Genomic DNA, 18275 nt, shown 5'->3' with positions numbered 1-18275 from the left:
CGCGACCTCGGCTCACTGCAACCTCCCCCTCCCGGGTTCAAGCGATTCTCCTGCCTCAGCCGTCCGAGTAGCTGGGATTACAGGCGCCCGCCACTATGCCCAGATAAATTTTTTGTATTTTTTAGTGGAGAAAGGGTTTCACCATGTTGGCCAGGCTGGTCTCGAACTTCTGACCTCGTGATTCGCCCGCCTCGACCTCCTAATGCCTGGGATTACAGGCATGAGGAAGTTTTATTCTCAAAAGGCCCCAATGGGAGTAGGAGGAGGTACCTCTCTCCAACCTGGTAACCCAGGCTGCTAAAATCTATGCCTCTGGCCGTAAACCTCCAACAGCAGTAACACAATGGACTGTTTAAAGGTTATTTTATTAAATATCTTCAGTTCAAGGTTTCATTGTAACAAAGCTATGAAGGGTCTACCAACATTCAGAACAAACACTATTTTTAAATTATTTCTATGTTGTCATGCAAAAATTCTGCATCAAATGCCTTCCATTTCTTGTTTAAAAGGTGATTTTTTAATAGTCTATTGTCTATAGATGCTGACATTAGCCCCAGAAGAGGAGTAAGAATGCTAAGAAGTGGGGCTGGAGCAGCCATATGAAGCTATGGGTCTCAATGAATTCTAAGACCATTTGTCTTCAAGCCAGCAAAACGAAACCCTGTGGCGAAGGGACCTGCGTGCTGGCACTGCAGACTGCAGGGCAGGAAAGGGCTAGGGCCCAGGGGCTGGGACATGCATGAGCTGCTCGGAGGAGCCTGGCTAAATCCAAGCACCAGCACCTTTGAGTCTGCTCTCTTCTCAGCTGGCTCCCAAGTAAACCTGTAGCTTTGCCTCTTCTCCTAGCTCTCGTGCCTCCTGAAGGTAGTCCAGGGAACTGGAATCTACCCACCTTTCCCCCAAAAGTGGAGATGTTTGTGCAGATAAATCTGCAGCGTTGTTTTGAGGGAAACCAAGGCCATCACCAATCGCTCCTCCATTATCTTCTTTGCTATCTGCTTAGGGTATAGACCTCTTCCTCCTGGAATGGAACTCCTTGAGCACAGAGAGGGACAATGAAGGTAGAAGCCTTGGCTCTGGACACCTCTTTCGGGTTACATGCGGGGAGGGGTGATGCCCATGCAGATTGTCCAGCAGTAAGTCTATACTTCAGTTGGTCAGTAAAGAGGCCTCTATAAGGACACCTCTTCTTCTTGCCAGAGCAGTCAGGTCAATCTCAAAGACAGGAAAAGAGATGGACGTGCAGCAAGGAAGAATAAAAAGGGAGGCAGCCTCGAAGAGAGCCTGAATGCATAGAAACGACCACCACCTCTTCTCCCACTGCCTCACTCCTCCCATCCCACAGGGGCACTTGGCAGAGGGCCCAGGCCCAGATGAGGGTCAGCATGGGGACCATTACCGTGAAAAGGCAAGACAAAGATGGTCCAGATCAGCACAGAAACAAAACAGCCAAAGGCGGCACGGGAGCCCTGACCATGGCCCAGCTCTCTCCTTGCTGAGTTAGAAGAAAACATGAAGCAAAGCAGCAACAACCCCTCCCCCTCCTAGCTGCAGGGATAAGGCCTCAATATCAGGGCCCACATGCATTGTGCATCCTATAGAAATGGATGAGTGAGTGCATGTCAGATTAACACGAGGTTTCTCATCAGCTTCATGGCGGGCACACTTCTGCAGCACCAATTCTCTTCCCTTCTACACTAAATGAGACAGTACACATCAACGTCCGGGCCCTTAGTCCTGAGGCCACCACTTCTCAGCTGCCTCCACAGCAGGCTGGGAGCTCTGTGTTCTCTCCCAAGTAGGTCTGATGGTCACGATGTTCTCATCAGCCCCATTCTAGGCGCCTATGCAAGTTCCAAAGAAGTCCGTTCCTAGACCTGGGGTAAGCAGGCCACCTCAGGAGCTCCAATCACATCATGGCCCCCAAAGCTCTGTCAGAGTTCTTGCCTGGTCCCCCTGAGTCCATGGGGACCAGAGAGGCCAAGCTCACCTCTTCAAGGCCAGTGGGTCAGCCCGCTGCTCATGCCAGGATAGACCTCATACACACTCCTGCCTTCTTGCCAACCCAAGGGCTGTCGGTGGTTTTAAAACGCATCATGGTACGGATTCCTTTTTTTTTTTTTAAACAATCTTTTTTTCTTTTTTTTTTTCTTAAATGTAAAAAACACCTCGGTACAGCAGAGACAGACACGAAGGGCGGGCGGGAGGGCTGCATGCAGGGGCGTGCATTGGCTGCTGCCGCTTTTGTAATTGAATTGTTTTAAACCTCAAACAAACAGGACTGCCGCTGTCACTCAGGCCCTCCAGAGCCACTGGCTGCGAAGGTTCGACCTCTGGCTGGAATCTCCTAATGCCCCTGTCAAACAGGACAGAATGTGGTAACAGAACAGAGGACAATGAGCACACAGATGAGTTCCAGCGACTTTAACACGCTAAACATGTGGCCAAGTAGGCCTGAGAAGGTGGGGAAAGTGGGTGAAGCTAATGCTTAAATACAAAACTGCCTCCCATTTGCTGAGCACTTACTAAGTGCTTTACTTATAGTATCTTACTTAATCCTCACAATGATTAAATGAGGTAGGCACCACTCTCTGCCTCTCTTTGACAGCTAAGGAGACTGAGTTTAGGGAGGGGAAGTAACCTGAGGTTACCCAATTTGGAGTCACGGAGCCAGACCCCAGTCTGTCTGATTTCCGAGCACAACTTATTACAAGCATTCTACCAGCCTTTGCCAATCCTCTGGGATGGCCCACACCTCCTATCCCAGGGCCACCTCCCAGCCTTCTCTTCTTCCTCTGACCCCACCTGTCCCAGGCCCTCCCAGCCCCTCTCCCCCCTCAACCAGGTGCACCTGTGGCTGAGCTCACTGCAGCGGTGCGGCAGGGGCCCCTGAGCAGTGATAGTGGACATTGAGCCACTTGCCATCCCGACGGTGCCAGACCCGGGTCTCTTCTGACTGGCTGGTGCGAGGCCGACCCTGCCCGTCGATGTACTGGGTGAGGCGGATGTAGGCGATGCATGCTGCGTCCTCCCCAATCACGTGGACGTGTGGGTTTAGGATGGTGGTATGGATAGGCTTGCTGTTCTTGGACAGGACTACAGGGCAGGGTGGGGTAGGTAAGAGGACATCAGGCCTGGGCACCTGCATTTTCCTCCCAGCCTGCACTTCCGAGTCTTACCAACTCCCGAGCAACCATTCCCAGAATCTCCAAGTCCCCCCCTCCAAACGCCCTCCAGAGGCCAGGATACCACATTACATTAGTCTTCTTTATCCAAAAGGAACAGAAAGATGGGTAACAATGATAGTAGCTGCTGCTCTTTTAATCAGGCATTGTGCTGGGGTTTTACATGCCTGAGCTGTATTTCTTGCTGGATAATATTTTCTTCATTATAAGATGAGGAAATAGGTTCAAGGAATAATTTGCTCAAATCACACACCTGAACTCAGGACCATGTGACTCAACTGAAGCCTACAAATAGATTTCAAAAGGCTTGGCTCGCCCCTAGCTAGGGCTGCAGAACAAAATCATGAACTTAAACCATTCAAAATTGATTTGTAATTTTTTTTTTTTAAGGCACCAAAGCTGAAAGAGAATCACCAAAGCACCAAGCTCAGGATATTCCCAGGATTCTCTGGGGAAAAGGCAAAAGAAGTTGGATTGCCATTATCAGCATATGCTGTGAAAACTGTGTTGCTTTTATTGAGATTCACATTTTAGTTCAATTCAAATGTTAGACAGGGGCTACATGTCACCTTCCTAGAATTAATATAAACTCTGGAATTGCTTCTGCCTAACAGAATTACTTAGATAACTGAGAGTTTATATATGCAGCTGAGATGTGATAAGGGTGGGAGTCAGCAGAGAAGTTAGTGACTAACTATAACTCAGGGCAGGATAGGGAAGGCCCAGCATAAAGTGGGAAGAGATAAAAATAAGGAAGGGGAGGGTCTCATAGAGTAGACAGAAAGATGGGAGGGGGTGATGATTCAGCTTCTTATCCCCTTATCTTCCACGAACTGGCCAGAATGTACACCCCACCCCCCATACAGGACGCCTGCCTTCCTCCATAGTCAGGAAGATTCTAGCCACAACTTCCGATCTCACAAATCACCAAGAGTGCCCTGGTTTGCACATTCTTATCCTGGTTTTAATTTCCTCTATTTTGAAACCTGCAGACACAGAGCTTAGTTCTTACGTGCTGAGATCATCTCAACCTAATCTCAAAGGGTTTCCTTCCAATCCATCTTGGAAAGAGGTGAGGCTTAAAGAAATGAGTGAACTTTATTTTTTTTTTTTTGAGATGGAGTCTCGCTGTGTCGCCCAGGCTGGAGCACAGTGGCGCAATCTTGGCTCACTACAAGCTCCGCCTCCCAGGTTCACACCATTCTCCTGCCTCAGCCTCCCAAGTAGCTGGAACTACAGGTGCCACCACCACGCCTGGCTAATTTTTTGTATTTTTAGTAGAGATGGGGTTTCACCGTGTTAGCCAGGATGGTGTCGATCTCCTGACCTCGTGATCCGCCAGCCTCAGCCTCCCAAAAGTGCTTTGATTACAGGCGTGAGCCACCGTGCTTGGCAGGAAATAAGTGAACTTGATTGTGGTGACTGGGACTGCCACAAGGCAGTTGTGAAATGAATGGGCACTTGGGGCTCAGAGCAGGGCCTTCAAAGGTGCCTGTTTACAACCACCGGGGCACAAAGGGGCAAGCGTACAGAGTAGGAGTGCAGCATGAAGGTCAAGTAAGGGAAAAGTGGGCAACTGGGATGAGGTGAGCAGGAGACAGAGGCAAAGGGGTGAAGGGGCAGGCAGGAGTATATCAGCAGCACGAACCCACTCACGATTCTCAAAGTAAAACTTATGGAAATCCATCCCCTCCACGAGGTTACCAAGGGCCTCAGGCTCAAAGGAAGTGAGGCCTGGATCACAAATCTTCCTGCAGGGAGAAAAAACAAAAAAGCAGCCTATCAGGCTTCTATGGAGTGATCTGTCTTTCTTCCTTATCAGCAGTGTCTATCCAGTAGCAGCAGGCTAGCTGTGGCCATCCCAGACAAGACAGCGAAGATCTTTCAGGCCTGCCTGCTGAGCCACTCAGCCCTGTGCTTTTGGCCCACCACCAGGACACCGTGGGTGAGCTCAGGGAATCTACCTGAAAGGGCTCCCAGCTTAGGAGAAGGCTTAACTCACATACTTTGCCCAAGGTCCAAATTCCCTTTCCCCAGGGTCCTAATTGTTGTCTGGAAGCAGGGAAGGCCTTGGGAGATGACTTAGGTCACACAAAAAAAATGGGTCTCTACTTACGTGTAGGCCTCAAAGTCCCCATTGTTGATGGCTTCAATCAGTTGTTCTGTAATCTTAATGATCTCCTGTTTTCTCACTGTGGAGGAGAAAAATCCATCAATTTACCTACTGGGGTACCTCCTAAGTGACAGAGAGCCTTCCCCAGTCCTCAGGAGTCCCCTGTGATCACTTATGACAAAGACATCCCTCTTCTCTGTCTCTAGGGCCGTTGGCAGAAGAGCGAACCCACCTTCCCTTCCATCTCCCTCTCTGCAGTCTGCAGACACAATGACCACTTCCTCCTGAAGCCCAGCCATTAGTTATGGTTCTTTGGCCTTGGCCTGCGTCGCTATCAACAACCAGATTGCAGAAAACACACTTGCCTTTAACAGGTGAGGAGCCTGGTACATCGTGAATGCTGTGAGCCCCTCCCCTGTATGAGCAGCCTCTCTCACAAGCATCTCTCAATAAGGCTGCTTCCACCCCCAATTTACTTCTCTCACCTGAAGGGGCTCAGTCAGGTCTCAGTCACCACCCCCACTCTTAGCCCTCATTCAGTGGCCAGGATCCAGCCCTGGGCGACAGGCAGCCTGACAGCAGAATGCAGCTAGGGCTGGGGTGCCAAAGGACCATCAGAGCCCTAGGATGGATGCTTCCCACTGCTCATCAACTCCACAGGGCTTTTCTGGGAGAAATGATCCTGGAATTGTAAAAACCTGTGACAGCCTGTACCAGAGAGGCTGCTCCGTTTACCTCTCAAGGCTTGGGAAAGCTGTACATTTCACACCAGCTCTCATGCCAAGAGGTGTTCCCCAGGAAAACCAGACAGGGCTCAGACTGACAGGCAGGCAGAGGTGGTGCCCTCCAGAGCCTTCCTCCCCAACCCATCCCAAGCCAAGGGACAGCTGGTGATGTCCTGCTGCCCTGGGCTTCTCTTATAGGGAATGCCACTATCAGCAGGGGCTGCCGCCAGGGTAAGGGAGAGCGTGGGTTGAGCTTGGGCTCATCTTAACCTGAGCCCTGGGTTGGCCCAGGCCACAACCCTTTCCTCACAGGAGCGAAAGGCTGCAAGACAACTGCAAGCATTAGAACAGCACCACCATGGCCTGGCCAGGCCAGCACAGCCAAGCAGCACAGCTGGGACAGGGCAGCGCAGCCAAAGGCACATCCAGGAGGGAGCCCCACAGCCATGAGCCCTGCTAGGCTGCAGCTCCAGGTGAGCAAGCAGCAGGTTAAGGGAAGCAAGGAGTTAGATGGGCTTCCTAAAGCAGCAGGCAGGTGTGCACCCACAACACACACACCCTCTCCAACCCACCAGACCCATCTGGATGACCTGACTGGGGCCCCACGAGTGAAGAGGGTTGTGCTTAGAAACTCTGCAAGGATAGATGGTGGGAGGAAAGGCAGCAGACACAGGCATCCTCCAGCACAGACGTAACTAAAAATATGAGGATGAGCCCCTGATAACCCAGCAAGGCACCGTATCAAGACTTCCTACTGCCTCGTCTTTTTTCCAATAAGGCTCTGAGGTGCAGGCCATTTTATTTCCACGTTACAGATAAGGAACCTGCAGCTCTGAGAGGTTAAACTTCACACTCTTGAAGGCAGTGTATCTGGGATTTAAACTCAGATCTGTCTTGCCTCTGACCCCATGCTCTTAATGTGTTATGCTGAGACTCAGGAAGCACTACATCCCCAACACAGTTCCTTGCTGTCACGATTTCCCCATCACCCCACTCCCACCCTCACAGACCTGACTTCCGACTCTGCCCTTCTTCCTGGCTCGGCGCTGAGGCAAGGCCCACTGCACATCTTGGGGACTTTCTACTCCCCCCACCCCAGGCCATGTTCTTCCACCCACTCTTCTCATATTTCTTTGGGCCCCAGACTCAGGGGCCCCTGCCTGGTCTCAACAGCATCTCCAATTGACCCCCCACCCCTAGCAGAGGCCATGCTCCCGGAGCTTACTACCACGGGCAGCTGGGCCGGGCTGACAGCTGTGGTGGGGGTCCCTGAGGGGCTTCAGGACGAGCCAGGGAGACGGAAGCCAGAATGTGCCTCCCTCACACTTACTGGCTGAGGAGCAGAGAGAAGGCTGGGGCTGCATGCCTGCAGAGGGGGCTGTTCTGTCCCGGGAGCTCCGTCCTTCAGGCACCGAGCTGCCATTCCCAGTGCGGAGCGGGGCAGCTAACCAGCCAGGGCAGGGCAGGGCAGGGCAAGGCAGAGCAGCCAAAACAAACAGAACAAGGCAGGTGAGCGAGCAAGCCGGACAGGACCCGAGCCCATGGCGCTGCAGAGCCGGGGCAAGGGGACGCCTCGCCTCGGGCTGCTGTGGACACTGGACCACATCCCACGCCGCCGCCTCTGCCAGAGAGGCCTCCCAGCTGAGGGCACCAGGCAGGTGCCCAGACCTGGGCCGTGGCTTCCAGACGAGCCTTACAACAGCCTGTCCAAGGACCCCTGCTCCCGGGGAAGATGTTCCAAGGGGCCAGGCCACAGGGTCCAGAGCCCAGCAGTGATGGCGCCTCCTATGTTGCCAGCAGTGCTGGAATCGAACTGATCTGACCTCACTCACAGGGGCCTGGAGCTACTATGATTCACTTCCTCGTACCTCTCTGCTATTTTTTTGGTTCCAAAACGTTTGATGCCCCCTTGCCGCCCAGGGCATGCTCTCCCAGCTCTGTCCTACAGTGTTCCTCTGTCTTTTCTGATGGCCTGGCCTAAAGCCACTTATGGAATTCAGGCAAAGGGAGCAATTCCAGGAGGCCCAACTAAAGAGCAGGACAGAGATTCCCAGGGGTCCGGCCTGCCATGCCCTCCCACCCCCCTGGCACTCTAGCCAGGCCCAAGCTTAGGCTAGTGGTCCTTACAGGCCCACCAGGACATGACCAAATGTGGCCTCACAGTTGTCAGATTGGTTCCAACTCCATCATTCAGGCCAAGATCTTAGGACTAGAGTGACCAACTCATCCCAGTGTTCCCAGGACTATCTGGGTTTTATATTTATTTATATGTGTTCTTTTTTTTTTTTTTTTTGAGACGGAGTCTCGCTCAGTCCCTCAGGCTGGAGTACAGTGGCGCGATCTCAGCTCACGGCAAGCTCCGCCTCCCGGGTTCACGCCATTCTCCTGCCTCAGCCTCCCAAGCAGCTGGGACTACAGGTGCCTGCCGCCACACCCGGCTAATTTTTTGCATTTTTAGTAGAGACGGAGTTTCACCGTGTTAGCCAGGATGGTCTCGATCTCCTGACCTCATGATCCGCCCGCCTTGGCCTCCCAAAGTGCTGGGTTACAGGCGTGAGCCACCGCGCCCGGCCTTTTTTTTTTTTTTTTTTTTTTTCTTTTTGAGACAGAGTCTCATTCTGTCACCCAGACTGGAGTGCAGTGGTGCGATCTTGGCTCACTGCAACCTCCACCTCCCGGGTTCAAGCATTTTCATGGCTCAGCCTCCTGAGTGGCTGGGATTATAGGACCCTGCCACCATGACCGGCTTTTTTTTTTTTTTTTTTTTTTGAGAAGTTTTGCTCTTGTTGCCTAGGCTGGAATGCAATGGGGCGATCTTAGCTCATTGCACCCTCCACCTCCCAGGTTCAACCGAATTCTCCCACCTCAGCCTCCCAAGTACCTGGGATTACAGGTACCTGCTACCACACCTGGCTAATTTTTTATATTTTTAGTAGAGATGGGGTTTCACCATGTTGGCCAGGCTGGTCTTGAACTCCTGACCTTCAGGTGATCCACCCATCTTGGCCTCCCAAAGTGTTGGGATTACAGGCGGGAGCCACTAGGCCCGGCCTTTTTTTGTAGTTTTAGTAGAGATGGGGTTTCAGCATGTTGGCCAGGCTGGTTTCGAACTCCTGACCTCAAGTGATCTGCTTGCCTCGGCCTCCCAAAGTGCTGGGATTACAGGTATCAGTCACCTTGCCTGGCCTATTTATTTGTTCCTAAAATTTTTTTTTCTTTTCTTTTCTTTTCTTTTTTTTTTTTTTTTTTTTTTTTTTTTTGAGACGGAGTCTCGCTCTTGTCGCCCAGGCTGGAGTGCAGTGGCCGGATCTCGGCTCACTGCAAGCTCCGCCTCCCGGGTTCACGCCATTCTCCTGCCTCAGCCTCCTAAGTAGCTGGGACTACAGGCGCCCGCCACCTCGCCCGGCTAGTTTTTTGTATTTTTTTAGTAGAGACGGGGTTTCACCGGGTTAGCCAGGATGGTCTCGATCTCCTGACCTCGTGATCCGCCCGTCTCGGCCTCCCAAAGTGCTGGGATTACAGGCTTGAGCCACCGCGCCCGGCCTCTTTTTTTTTTTTTTTTTAATAGAGACAAAGTCTTGCTATGTTGCCCAGGCTGGTCTCAAACTCCTGGCCTCAAGCAATCCTCCTGCCCTGGCCCTCCCAAAGTTCTGGGATTACAGGTGTGAGCCAGCACTCCTGGCCCATCACAGTCTTAAAACCAAAAGTTCTGTGTCCGGGGAAAACCAGGATGATTGGTCACTCTATTTATGACTCATGACACTTGTGGGCTACTTTGGCAGGGACTTAGGGTACCCCTGTTCTGGGATGGCACATCATTATCAGCGACAGGAACAGTTCTCTGAGCCCTGGCCCCTGGAGAATCTCTAGCTTAGCTATTTTAGACTTGGGGTCAAAGAAGAGAAGCCTCTTGCCAAGCTCAGCAACACCACACAGGGGCCTCATATCTTGGCTTGTGGAAAGTAGCTTTTATACCAAGCCCTCTCCTAGGGGCATAGGAGCCAGCATTCCCAGTTCTGGGAGCAGAAAAGGCGGGTGCCCCATTGGAGCCCAGGTACCTGGGTCACTGCTGGAGTCCTTCCCCCTCCAAGGGCCAGCACCTACCTTTGAGGTCCTCATCTTCTGTGGTGGTGTTGCAGCTCTCTGTGGAGCCCTGTAGGCCAAAAAGAATATGTTTCTATATGCTCCATCCCTTGGAAGCCAGAGGAGCAAAGCAGAACGAAAGCAGAGTTTGTGCTCCAAGAGGTGCAAGGAGACCATGGAAGGTTCTGCTTCCACCCTGGCTGTCTGACTCTTCCCAAATCTCCTCCCTAGTCTTCCCCCACTTGGTAAATGCCCCTAATTAGACCAGTTACTCAGGCTAAAACCTGGTGTCATCCTCAATCCTTCTCTTTTTCCCTTACATTCGGATTGCCCAATCTAAAAATAAAATATTTTGGTTCTGCCTCCAAAGTAAATCCCATGTCTTACGTCTTCACTTCCAATACACAGCTACAACCTGACTCCAGGCCACCAGCATCTCACACCTGAACCACGATAACAGCTTCATGGTCTCCTTAGCTTCCCCTAGAGTTTTTTTTTTTTTTTTTTTTTTTTTTTTTTCTTTTGGAAACAGAGTTTTGCTCTTGTTGCCCAGGCCGGAGTGCAGTGGCATGATCTTGGCTCACTGCAACCTCCACCTCCTGGGTTCAAGTGATTCTCCTGTCTCACCTCCCGAGTAGCTGGGATTACAGGCGCCTGCCACCACGCCTGGCTAATTTTTGTATTTTTATTAGAGACAGAGTTTCTTCATATTGGCTGGGCTGGTCTCGAGCTCCTGACCTCCGCTGATCCACTTGCCTCAGCCTTCCAAAGTGCAGGGATTACAGGCGTGAGCCACCGTGCCTGGCCCTCCCTAGAGTTCTTGATCATGATGTGGCCAGAACGATGTGTTCAAGTGTCAGATAGATTCTATTACTCACTCCCAACAGCTTCTCCTTGCTGCTGGAAGAAAATGCAAACTCCTACAAGGGCCTCTGTAGCAGGCCCTGCTGCTTCTCCAACCTCATCACTCTCCTACGGTTCTCCCTGTGTCACTTCCCTCTTCCCTCTGCTTGATTACACATGCCACACCTGAGCTTCAGTTCCTTCTGCCTAGGGCACTCAGCCTCAGAGTTAGCCTGGTTGCCTCCTTCCCACCCACCATTCAGTTTTTCGCTCAGATATCACCTCCTGAAAGAGGCCTTCTCCTGACTACTAAATTCAAGGCCCTGTTCTCTCTCTCTACTTTAGTGGGGTTTTTCTGTTTTTCATTTTTTAGATGGAGTCTTGCTCTGTTGCCCAGGCTGAAGTGCAGTGGCACGATTTCAGCTCGCTGCAACCTCCGCCTCCGAGGTTCAAGCGACTCTCCTGCCTCAGCCTCCCAGGCAGCTGGGATTACAGGGATGTACCACCATCCCCAACTAATTTTTGTATCTTTAGTAGAGATGGGGTTTTGCCATGTTGGCCAGGCTGGTTTTGAACTCCTGACCTCAAGTGATCCGCCCGCCTTGGCCTCTCAAAGTGCTAGGATTACAGGTGTGAACCACTGCACCTGGCCTTCTCTCTGCTTTGTGCCATTTTCTTCAGACTACCTATTGACATTAGATTTTATCTTATTTATTTCTTTGAGAGACTAAATCTCACTCCATAGCCCAGGCTGGAGTGCAGTGGCATGATCTCAGCTCACTGCAACCTCTGCCTCCCAGGCTCAAGCGATTATCGTGCCTCAGCCTCCCAAGTAGCTGGGACTACAGGCATGCGCCACCACACCTGGCTACTTTTTTGTATTTTAGTAGAGACGGGGATTCACCATGTTGCCCAGGGTGGTCTCGAACACCTGAGCTCAGGTAATCTGCCCACACCTTGGCCTCCCAAAGTGTGAGAATTACAGGTGTGAGCCACAGTGCCTGGCCTATTTTATCTGTTTGCTTATTGGTTTTTTATCTGCCTCCCATCCCACCCACCGTTTGAACTGGTAATTTGTCTTGTCACCTCTCTAAACCAGAGCCATGGATGGTATCCAGGCTTAACAGATTGGTTCAGGAATGCTGGTGAAAACACCAAGGGCACAAAGGGGCCAGGCCATGGAGAATGCTCCAGGGTCTAGAGATGCTCTTGCCTGTTTTTCAGTGAACGTTTGCTCTCATTTAAACTTCCAACATATGGAGGAAGATTCTGTTATTATCATCCCCAATTTGCAGATAAAGGATACTAAGGTGCAGGGCCAGGATTCAGACCAGGTCTGTCTGACTGCAAAGCCTGGGCTCCGTAAGGTAGAACGCCCTTCCTCAGAATGGAGTAACTATGAGCACCTTCAGCTGAGCCTCTGCAAACACCTTGGCCTCAGGGTGCAGCCTGTAGACCCCTGGGACCCAGTCTACCTGTCTCCTGCTGACCTGGAAAGCAGGAGACAGGCTCAGGAGCCACTCACCTTGATCCCATCTGTAGCGTTGTGTACCACAGTGGTTTGTGGCTCCTGTGAGAGAAGATGAAAATTACCCTTCCAACTTGGGAACTGACTATGGCTCTTCCCTGAGGAGCCCCATCTGCACCCCAGGACTCCCACAGACCCTGTGATGACCACTGAGGCCTGCCCACCAGCCATCTCCAGAAGACAAAATGTCTGGCTCAACTGGGGTCCCAGGCAGCTGGGATAGCCCTGGATTTTGGCAGCAGCACTGGCTGGTAAGAAAGAGAGGCCTGGCAGGTGCAGGTGCCCAGGAGGCTGAGACAGCAAGGGCCTCTGTCCCTGATTCCTGTCAGTTCTGAGGACTTTTTCCACATGGGGTTCCCACGGGGCAGGTACACTGGAGGAGCTGTGGGACTGAGGGCACAGGCCGGGCCCTGCCACAGTGTTCATCATAGGGTGTACACTGGGAAGAAGAATGAGGTCTCCCAGAAACAGCCAGGACAGGAATCCCCCTCAGCAAGCTGAGCCCAGAGAGCCGCCCACTGCGCCCACCTTCTGCCTTCCCTAGTTCCTGGCCCTATACCGCCACGTCAGGTGGCACGAGGGTCCGCAGGAAGGAGGGGAGTAGGAGGCACCATCACTCCTCCCTCTTTCCCAGTCACCCCCCTGCTGACTCTCTATTTAGCCACCACTAGCAGAGGGAGCTCCAAGAGCACACAGAACCCCTGGAGGAGCCCAGAGAGAACTCAGCTAGCATGAGGCACTCCAGGAGCCTGGAGACCTCAGCACCATCCAGAGGTGGGGACCCCAGCCCTCTTTCCTGTTTCTGGCTTTGCAAAGGAGAGGCTGAGGCAGGTTTTACAAGGAGGCCTCCAAGAACTGATGTTCAGGTCCCAAGAAAGCTCCTACCCTCTCCTTTCCTAAGCAACTCACCTTCCCAGCCCCCACAGCAGACCCACTGGGGGTCCTGGGCTGGGCCTGGGAGGTTCAGCTGAGAGCCCTGATCACTCTTCCCCCGACCAGCGAAAGGAGCAGGAGCAGGAGCAGCAGTTCTGCCATGCGGGACGGAGTGCGGCCAGGCGGGACAATGAAGGGGAAGGGGCATACAGGGCGGCACACAAAGCAGTCTGCTCTATGGGGACCAAGAAAGGAACAGGCCCAGGAGGCCAGGGAGGGGGCACAAGAGGAGGAAGAGGGAAGGGGCAGGAGGCAGCCGGGGGCAGAGGCGGAGAAGCTGTAGTCAGGAGGTACCATGGCCGTCTGCAAGGGCGCGGGCTCTTGGGCTGGGCTTACGAGACTGTTTTTGTTGTTGCTCTGTGGCTGAGACAAGAAAACAGATGGTTTAGTTCCTCCAGAGTCCCCAAGGCCACTCAGGTTCAACTCCCAGACCTCCCTTGCCCCTGGCCTGGCCTGGAGGAGGTAGGCCTGAGGTGGCCTCCATAACGCTGTGCAGATGGGAGTGATGGCTGGAGAGATGATCGGAGGAAGTATTTGTGGGACCCAGAGACCTAGCTCTTGGGGCACCCTCAAGGCGGGACGAGCCCAAAGCCTTGTTTTAAAGCATCTCTCCAGAAATCTCTGCTTATGCCAGGTGCCATGTCATTGCACAATCCACACCTGACCCAAAGAAGTTCAAGATCTTCTTCCCACTATACAGGGAAAGGGGGGGTAATTTACAAGAAAGCAGAACAAAATTCAGAAACTCTGGTCCCCTATCTGTGGGCAGTCTCCTGCTGCCCTTTCAACCCAGCACCTTTATCTTACAACACCAGCTCGAAGCCTGAAACAAAGAGAAAGGAGAAAAGAAAGTATGCCTGGCCTAAGAGATGGTGTCCAGAGGATGGGGGTGGAAGTCCATTTCAGACCAAAATGCACTCACTGACCTCAGGGAGCAGAGTCAGGGCTGTGCTGTTCACCTTTTTGCCTGACAAATCTTAGGCCTGATCGGCTAGAAGTAAGGGCAGTATTCCGGGGAGGGGCAGGTGAAACCCAGAGGGGCTGTGGCTGTAGTCCCAGAATCTGGCCTCCAGGACAGAGTAGGCCACACACAGGCCAACGTTCCCAACAGCACCATGACCACCAGGGATATCTCCTTGCCTTTCAAAACTACATGGCGGTGGCCGGGCGCGCTGGCTTACACCTGTAATCCCAGCACTTTGGGAGGCCAAGGCGGGTGGATCACCTGAGGTCAGGAGTTCAAGACCAGCCTGGCCAACATGATGAAACTCCATCTCTACTAAAAATACAAAAATTAGCCAGGCGTGGTGGTGCATGCCTGTAATCCCAGCTACTCAGGAGGCTGAGGCAGGAGAATTGCTTGAACCCGGGAGGCAGAGGCTGCAGTGAGCCAAATTGCGCCACTGCACTCCAGCCTGGGTGACAGAGCAAGACTCCATCTCAAAAAAACAAAAACAAACAAACAAAAACATTACACAGAGGGGCACAACAAGGGAGGGGCAAGGGGAAGATGGAAGGAAGGAAGGAGGCTGATCTCCAGGGCAGGGAGCCATATCCATGTGATATTCTCTGCCTCTGATAAGTTCCCTAACCAGCATACTCAATCTCACTGAGTTCCAGTGGGGTTGGGGGCCACTGAGAAGCAGCCTGATGCCTGCAAATTCTTCAATAGGAGGTGGGACAAATGTGTGGCTACCATCCCTGCACAGGGCACAGATGATACACTGACAGCTAGAATGTGTGTCTTCTCTTCTAGGACATACACAGAAAGCATCCTACTTCTTGCCTGGAGGCCTCTTGGACCAGACCTAAGGCTGTCCACTGCCAGCTTGCTATCAATGGCTCAGACATCCCCAAACCCAGGGCTAGGCATGGAACCTCAAGCCAGGCACCAAGTGACTCCCTGAACAAGACTCCACAGACTGCGGCAGGCTAGAGAAGAGGGGTCCCAGGAGTAGTGAGACGGTGCTCTAAACTCACAGGAGCTCTGCTGTCTCCATTCCCACCAAGAAGCAGCAAAGCCCACCTAGCTCAGTGAATGATGCTGACCTGTTTGGGGTTGGTAAGAGAGGGCTGCCCTACCTGTAAATCCCAGCTGAGGCCAAGACCCTCACAGGGGGCAAAGACTCCAGGGTGCCCCTAAAACCTGCAGAGGGCTGGGATGTCACCCAAGTGGCCCCACCTCTGGTTTTTTTTTTTTTTTTTTTGAGACGGGGTCTTGCTGTCGCCCAGGCTGGAGTGCAGTGATGCGATCTCAGCTCACTGCAAGCTCTGCCTCCTGGGTTCACACCATTCTCCTGCCTCAGCCTCCCGAGTAGCTGGGACTACAGGCGCCCGCCACCATGCCCAGCTAATTTTTTGTACTTTTAGTAGAGACGAGGTTTCACCGTGTTAGCCAGGATGGTCTCGATCTCCTGACCTCGTGATCCGCCTGCCTCGGCCTCCCAAAGTGCTGGGATTACAGGCGTGAGCCACCGCACCTGGCCCCCACCTCTGGTTTTAATGGATGGTTTCATAATGACTCAGGCTGCTGTGTTGCCCTTGGTGCCCAGTGTACTGTGAGAAAGATGAGTTAGCTGTTCCCCTGAGGGTTGGATGGGCAGGATGAACCACTGGGCACAGCTGGAGAATGGGATTTGCATGGGGGCAGAGCCAGGAGAGCGAGACTCACAAGTGGGAGCCTGCAACCAGCTCCTCTGCCCACCACACAGTTGCCCTCCAGCTGCCAGTCTGTAGGAAGCAGCTGCTCATGCCTGGGCCTCTCCTTCTGGGTGACAGCGAGTGAGGGTCTCTCCCTTGCTTGCCCCAGGTCCCTACCAGCTTCACATCCTACCCTGGGCTGCTGGGGGCTGTCCAAACTCCACAGCAGGGGGTGCCATACCACCCCTTCCAATGCCCACTTTTTAGGCCACTGGGTGACCTTGGGCAATGGCCCCCGCCTGGCAGGACAGGCCACACCTGCCCACACAGCACAGACATGCAGTGAGGATGAGTGAGGCACACGCACATGGCAGAACGGGTTTGCGTGGCTGGCAGGCGGGCACAGGCAGCATGGAGTGGGCGATGGGTGGGCAGGCAAGGCTCACCATTAGGTGCACGCTGGAACTCGACTTCCTTTTCTGGACACACCACAGCAAGAGGGAAAGAGAAGGGGAAAGAGGAGGTAAGAAGAGAAGCACAGAGACGCTGCAGGTTAGCGCACCAGCATGGGCTCTGCATCGGGGAGAAAAGAGCGGAGGGAGACCCGGAGTCCAGCACCAGAGGGTTAAACAGCACATGGACTGACAGGCACTCATACTCTCTAGACCCTGGGAGGGAAGAACTCTTTTGCAGTCAGGTTCATAGACACAGATTTAGTCTTCTGAGATGTCTCAGCCTTGCTCAGAAAAAGCCGCTTAAGGAGATTAAGTCACAAGTCTGTGAGAGGAAGTATCATTTCGCTACAAATTTACAGGTCTGGGTTCATAGGGTTAGCTCACCCTGTAATGTTATTTATTTTCTCTCATTACTAGAACTGTCTGAAATTCAAGTGAGCAGCCACCAGGGAAAAAGCAAAAGCTACTATAGGCTGTCCTCAGCTTTAATAAAATTTGACTTCTGACTTTGCTGCACCCCTACTATGCTTTTTAGATAAAGATGCTGAGCTTTGAAAATCACCTAGCAGTTAAATGTTGGCCTTCCTTTGTTGGTATAGCCACGCTTGTTTACAGTATTTGAATTTTTTATAGCATTTTGCAATTCGTGGAAAATGGAAACGAAGGAGTGCCAGTGATTAAAACTACAGTGATCATAAAAATGCAGGGATGTAAGCCACAAGGAATGTTGAAAGCAGTGATTCCCCAGCCTCAACTAAATGCTCACGAACTTTACGTTCACATGTGAAACAGACGCATCAAGATGAAGACCACGTGGAACGCTAAAAATATATCCCAGAGGACTGCATCTAAAAGGTGAAGGGTAATTATGAATGTCGTCATTAGCTCACTGGCGGTAAGGTCCCCCCAGAATATGCCCGTCTGTCATTCAACTTTTACACATTCATTTAACAATGTCCAGCAAACACTGAGGGCTGTTTCAGGTACAGTAAACACAGCTGATAAACTGCTCCTGCTCTCACGGGGCCAGCATTCTTTAGAAGGCATTTTCAAGGATTATTATTATAATCAATGAAAGAGGCTACAAATATTGACAATGGTCCATAATTTAGAATTAGATCTAAAGGAAAAGAAAAACCTAAATATAGTTAAGCCTCTTTTACATTGGCCTTTTATTTATTTAATTTTTTTTTTTTTTTTTTTAATGGAGTCTCGCTCTGTTGCCTAGGCTGGAGTGCGGTGGCGTGATCTTGGCTCACTGCAACCTCCGCCTCCTGGGTTCAAGCAATTCTCCTGCCTTAGCCTCCTGAGTAGCTGGAATTACAGGTGCCCATCACCACGCCCCGCTAATTTTTTGTATTTTTAGTAGAGACCGGGTTTCGCCATGTTGGCCAGGCTGGTCTCAAACTCCTGACCTCAGGTGATCCACCCGTCTCGGCCTCCCAAAGTGCTGGGATTACAGGCGTGAGCCACTGCGCCCGGCCTTACAGTGGCCTTTTAAATATGCTCAAATATGAGATTTTACTTCTAAGATTATCCCTCAAAAAGAGAGAGTTCCCTTATATTCATATATATAACATAGGTAGCTGTGTGTGTGTGTGTGTGTGTGTGTGTGTGTGTGTGTATCTCCTTATCCCTTTACCCAACTAAAGTGTTACTGCTTTCAGGAAGGTTCTTATCTTATGTCTCTTTAGAATTTCCACGGTACCTAGCAACATGCCTTATAGTTAGCATACAGGCCACCATCGATCGTTTGCTGAGTAAGCTGGG

At 51.9% G+C, this 18275-nt stretch overlaps 1 protein-coding gene across 29 annotated transcripts in view; it reads right to left on the bottom strand.

Moving 5' to 3' along the window:
• Nucleotides 1–346: 346 nt before the first annotated feature.
• Nucleotides 347–18275, bottom strand: part of CAMK2G (calcium/calmodulin dependent protein kinase II gamma) — a 62183-nt gene continuing 44254 nt past the window's right edge. For 4 of the 29 annotated variants that reach the window (XM_007962969.3, XM_073019041.1, XM_007962976.3 and 1 more), the window contains 8 exons: nucleotides 13705–13773; nucleotides 12475–12519; nucleotides 10128–10176; nucleotides 7354–7467; nucleotides 5302–5377; nucleotides 4842–4936; nucleotides 2852–3096; nucleotides 347–2356 (listed from right to left, as the gene is read on the bottom strand). In XM_007962969.3, coding sequence (XP_007961160.1) covers nucleotides 2864–3096; nucleotides 4842–4936; nucleotides 5302–5377; nucleotides 7354–7467; nucleotides 10128–10176; nucleotides 12475–12519; nucleotides 13705–13773 — 681 coding nt within the window. In that variant the 3' untranslated portion in view covers nucleotides 347–2356; nucleotides 2852–2863. Of the gene's footprint in view, nucleotides 2357–2851; nucleotides 3097–4841; nucleotides 4937–5301; nucleotides 5378–7353; nucleotides 7468–10127; nucleotides 10177–12474; nucleotides 12520–13704; nucleotides 13774–16496; nucleotides 16530–18275 lie in introns of all 29 variants that reach the window. The other 25 variants (XM_007962982.3, XM_007962991.3, XM_038009022.2 and 22 more) reach the window with 13 other exon arrangements.

This window comes from Chlorocebus sabaeus, chromosome 9 (genome assembly GCF_047675955.1).
Source record: "Chlorocebus sabaeus isolate Y175 chromosome 9, mChlSab1.0.hap1, whole genome shotgun sequence".
NCBI lineage: Eukaryota > Metazoa > Chordata > Mammalia > Primates > Cercopithecidae > Chlorocebus > Chlorocebus sabaeus.
This window is presented reverse-complemented; position numbering and strand designations above follow the sequence as displayed.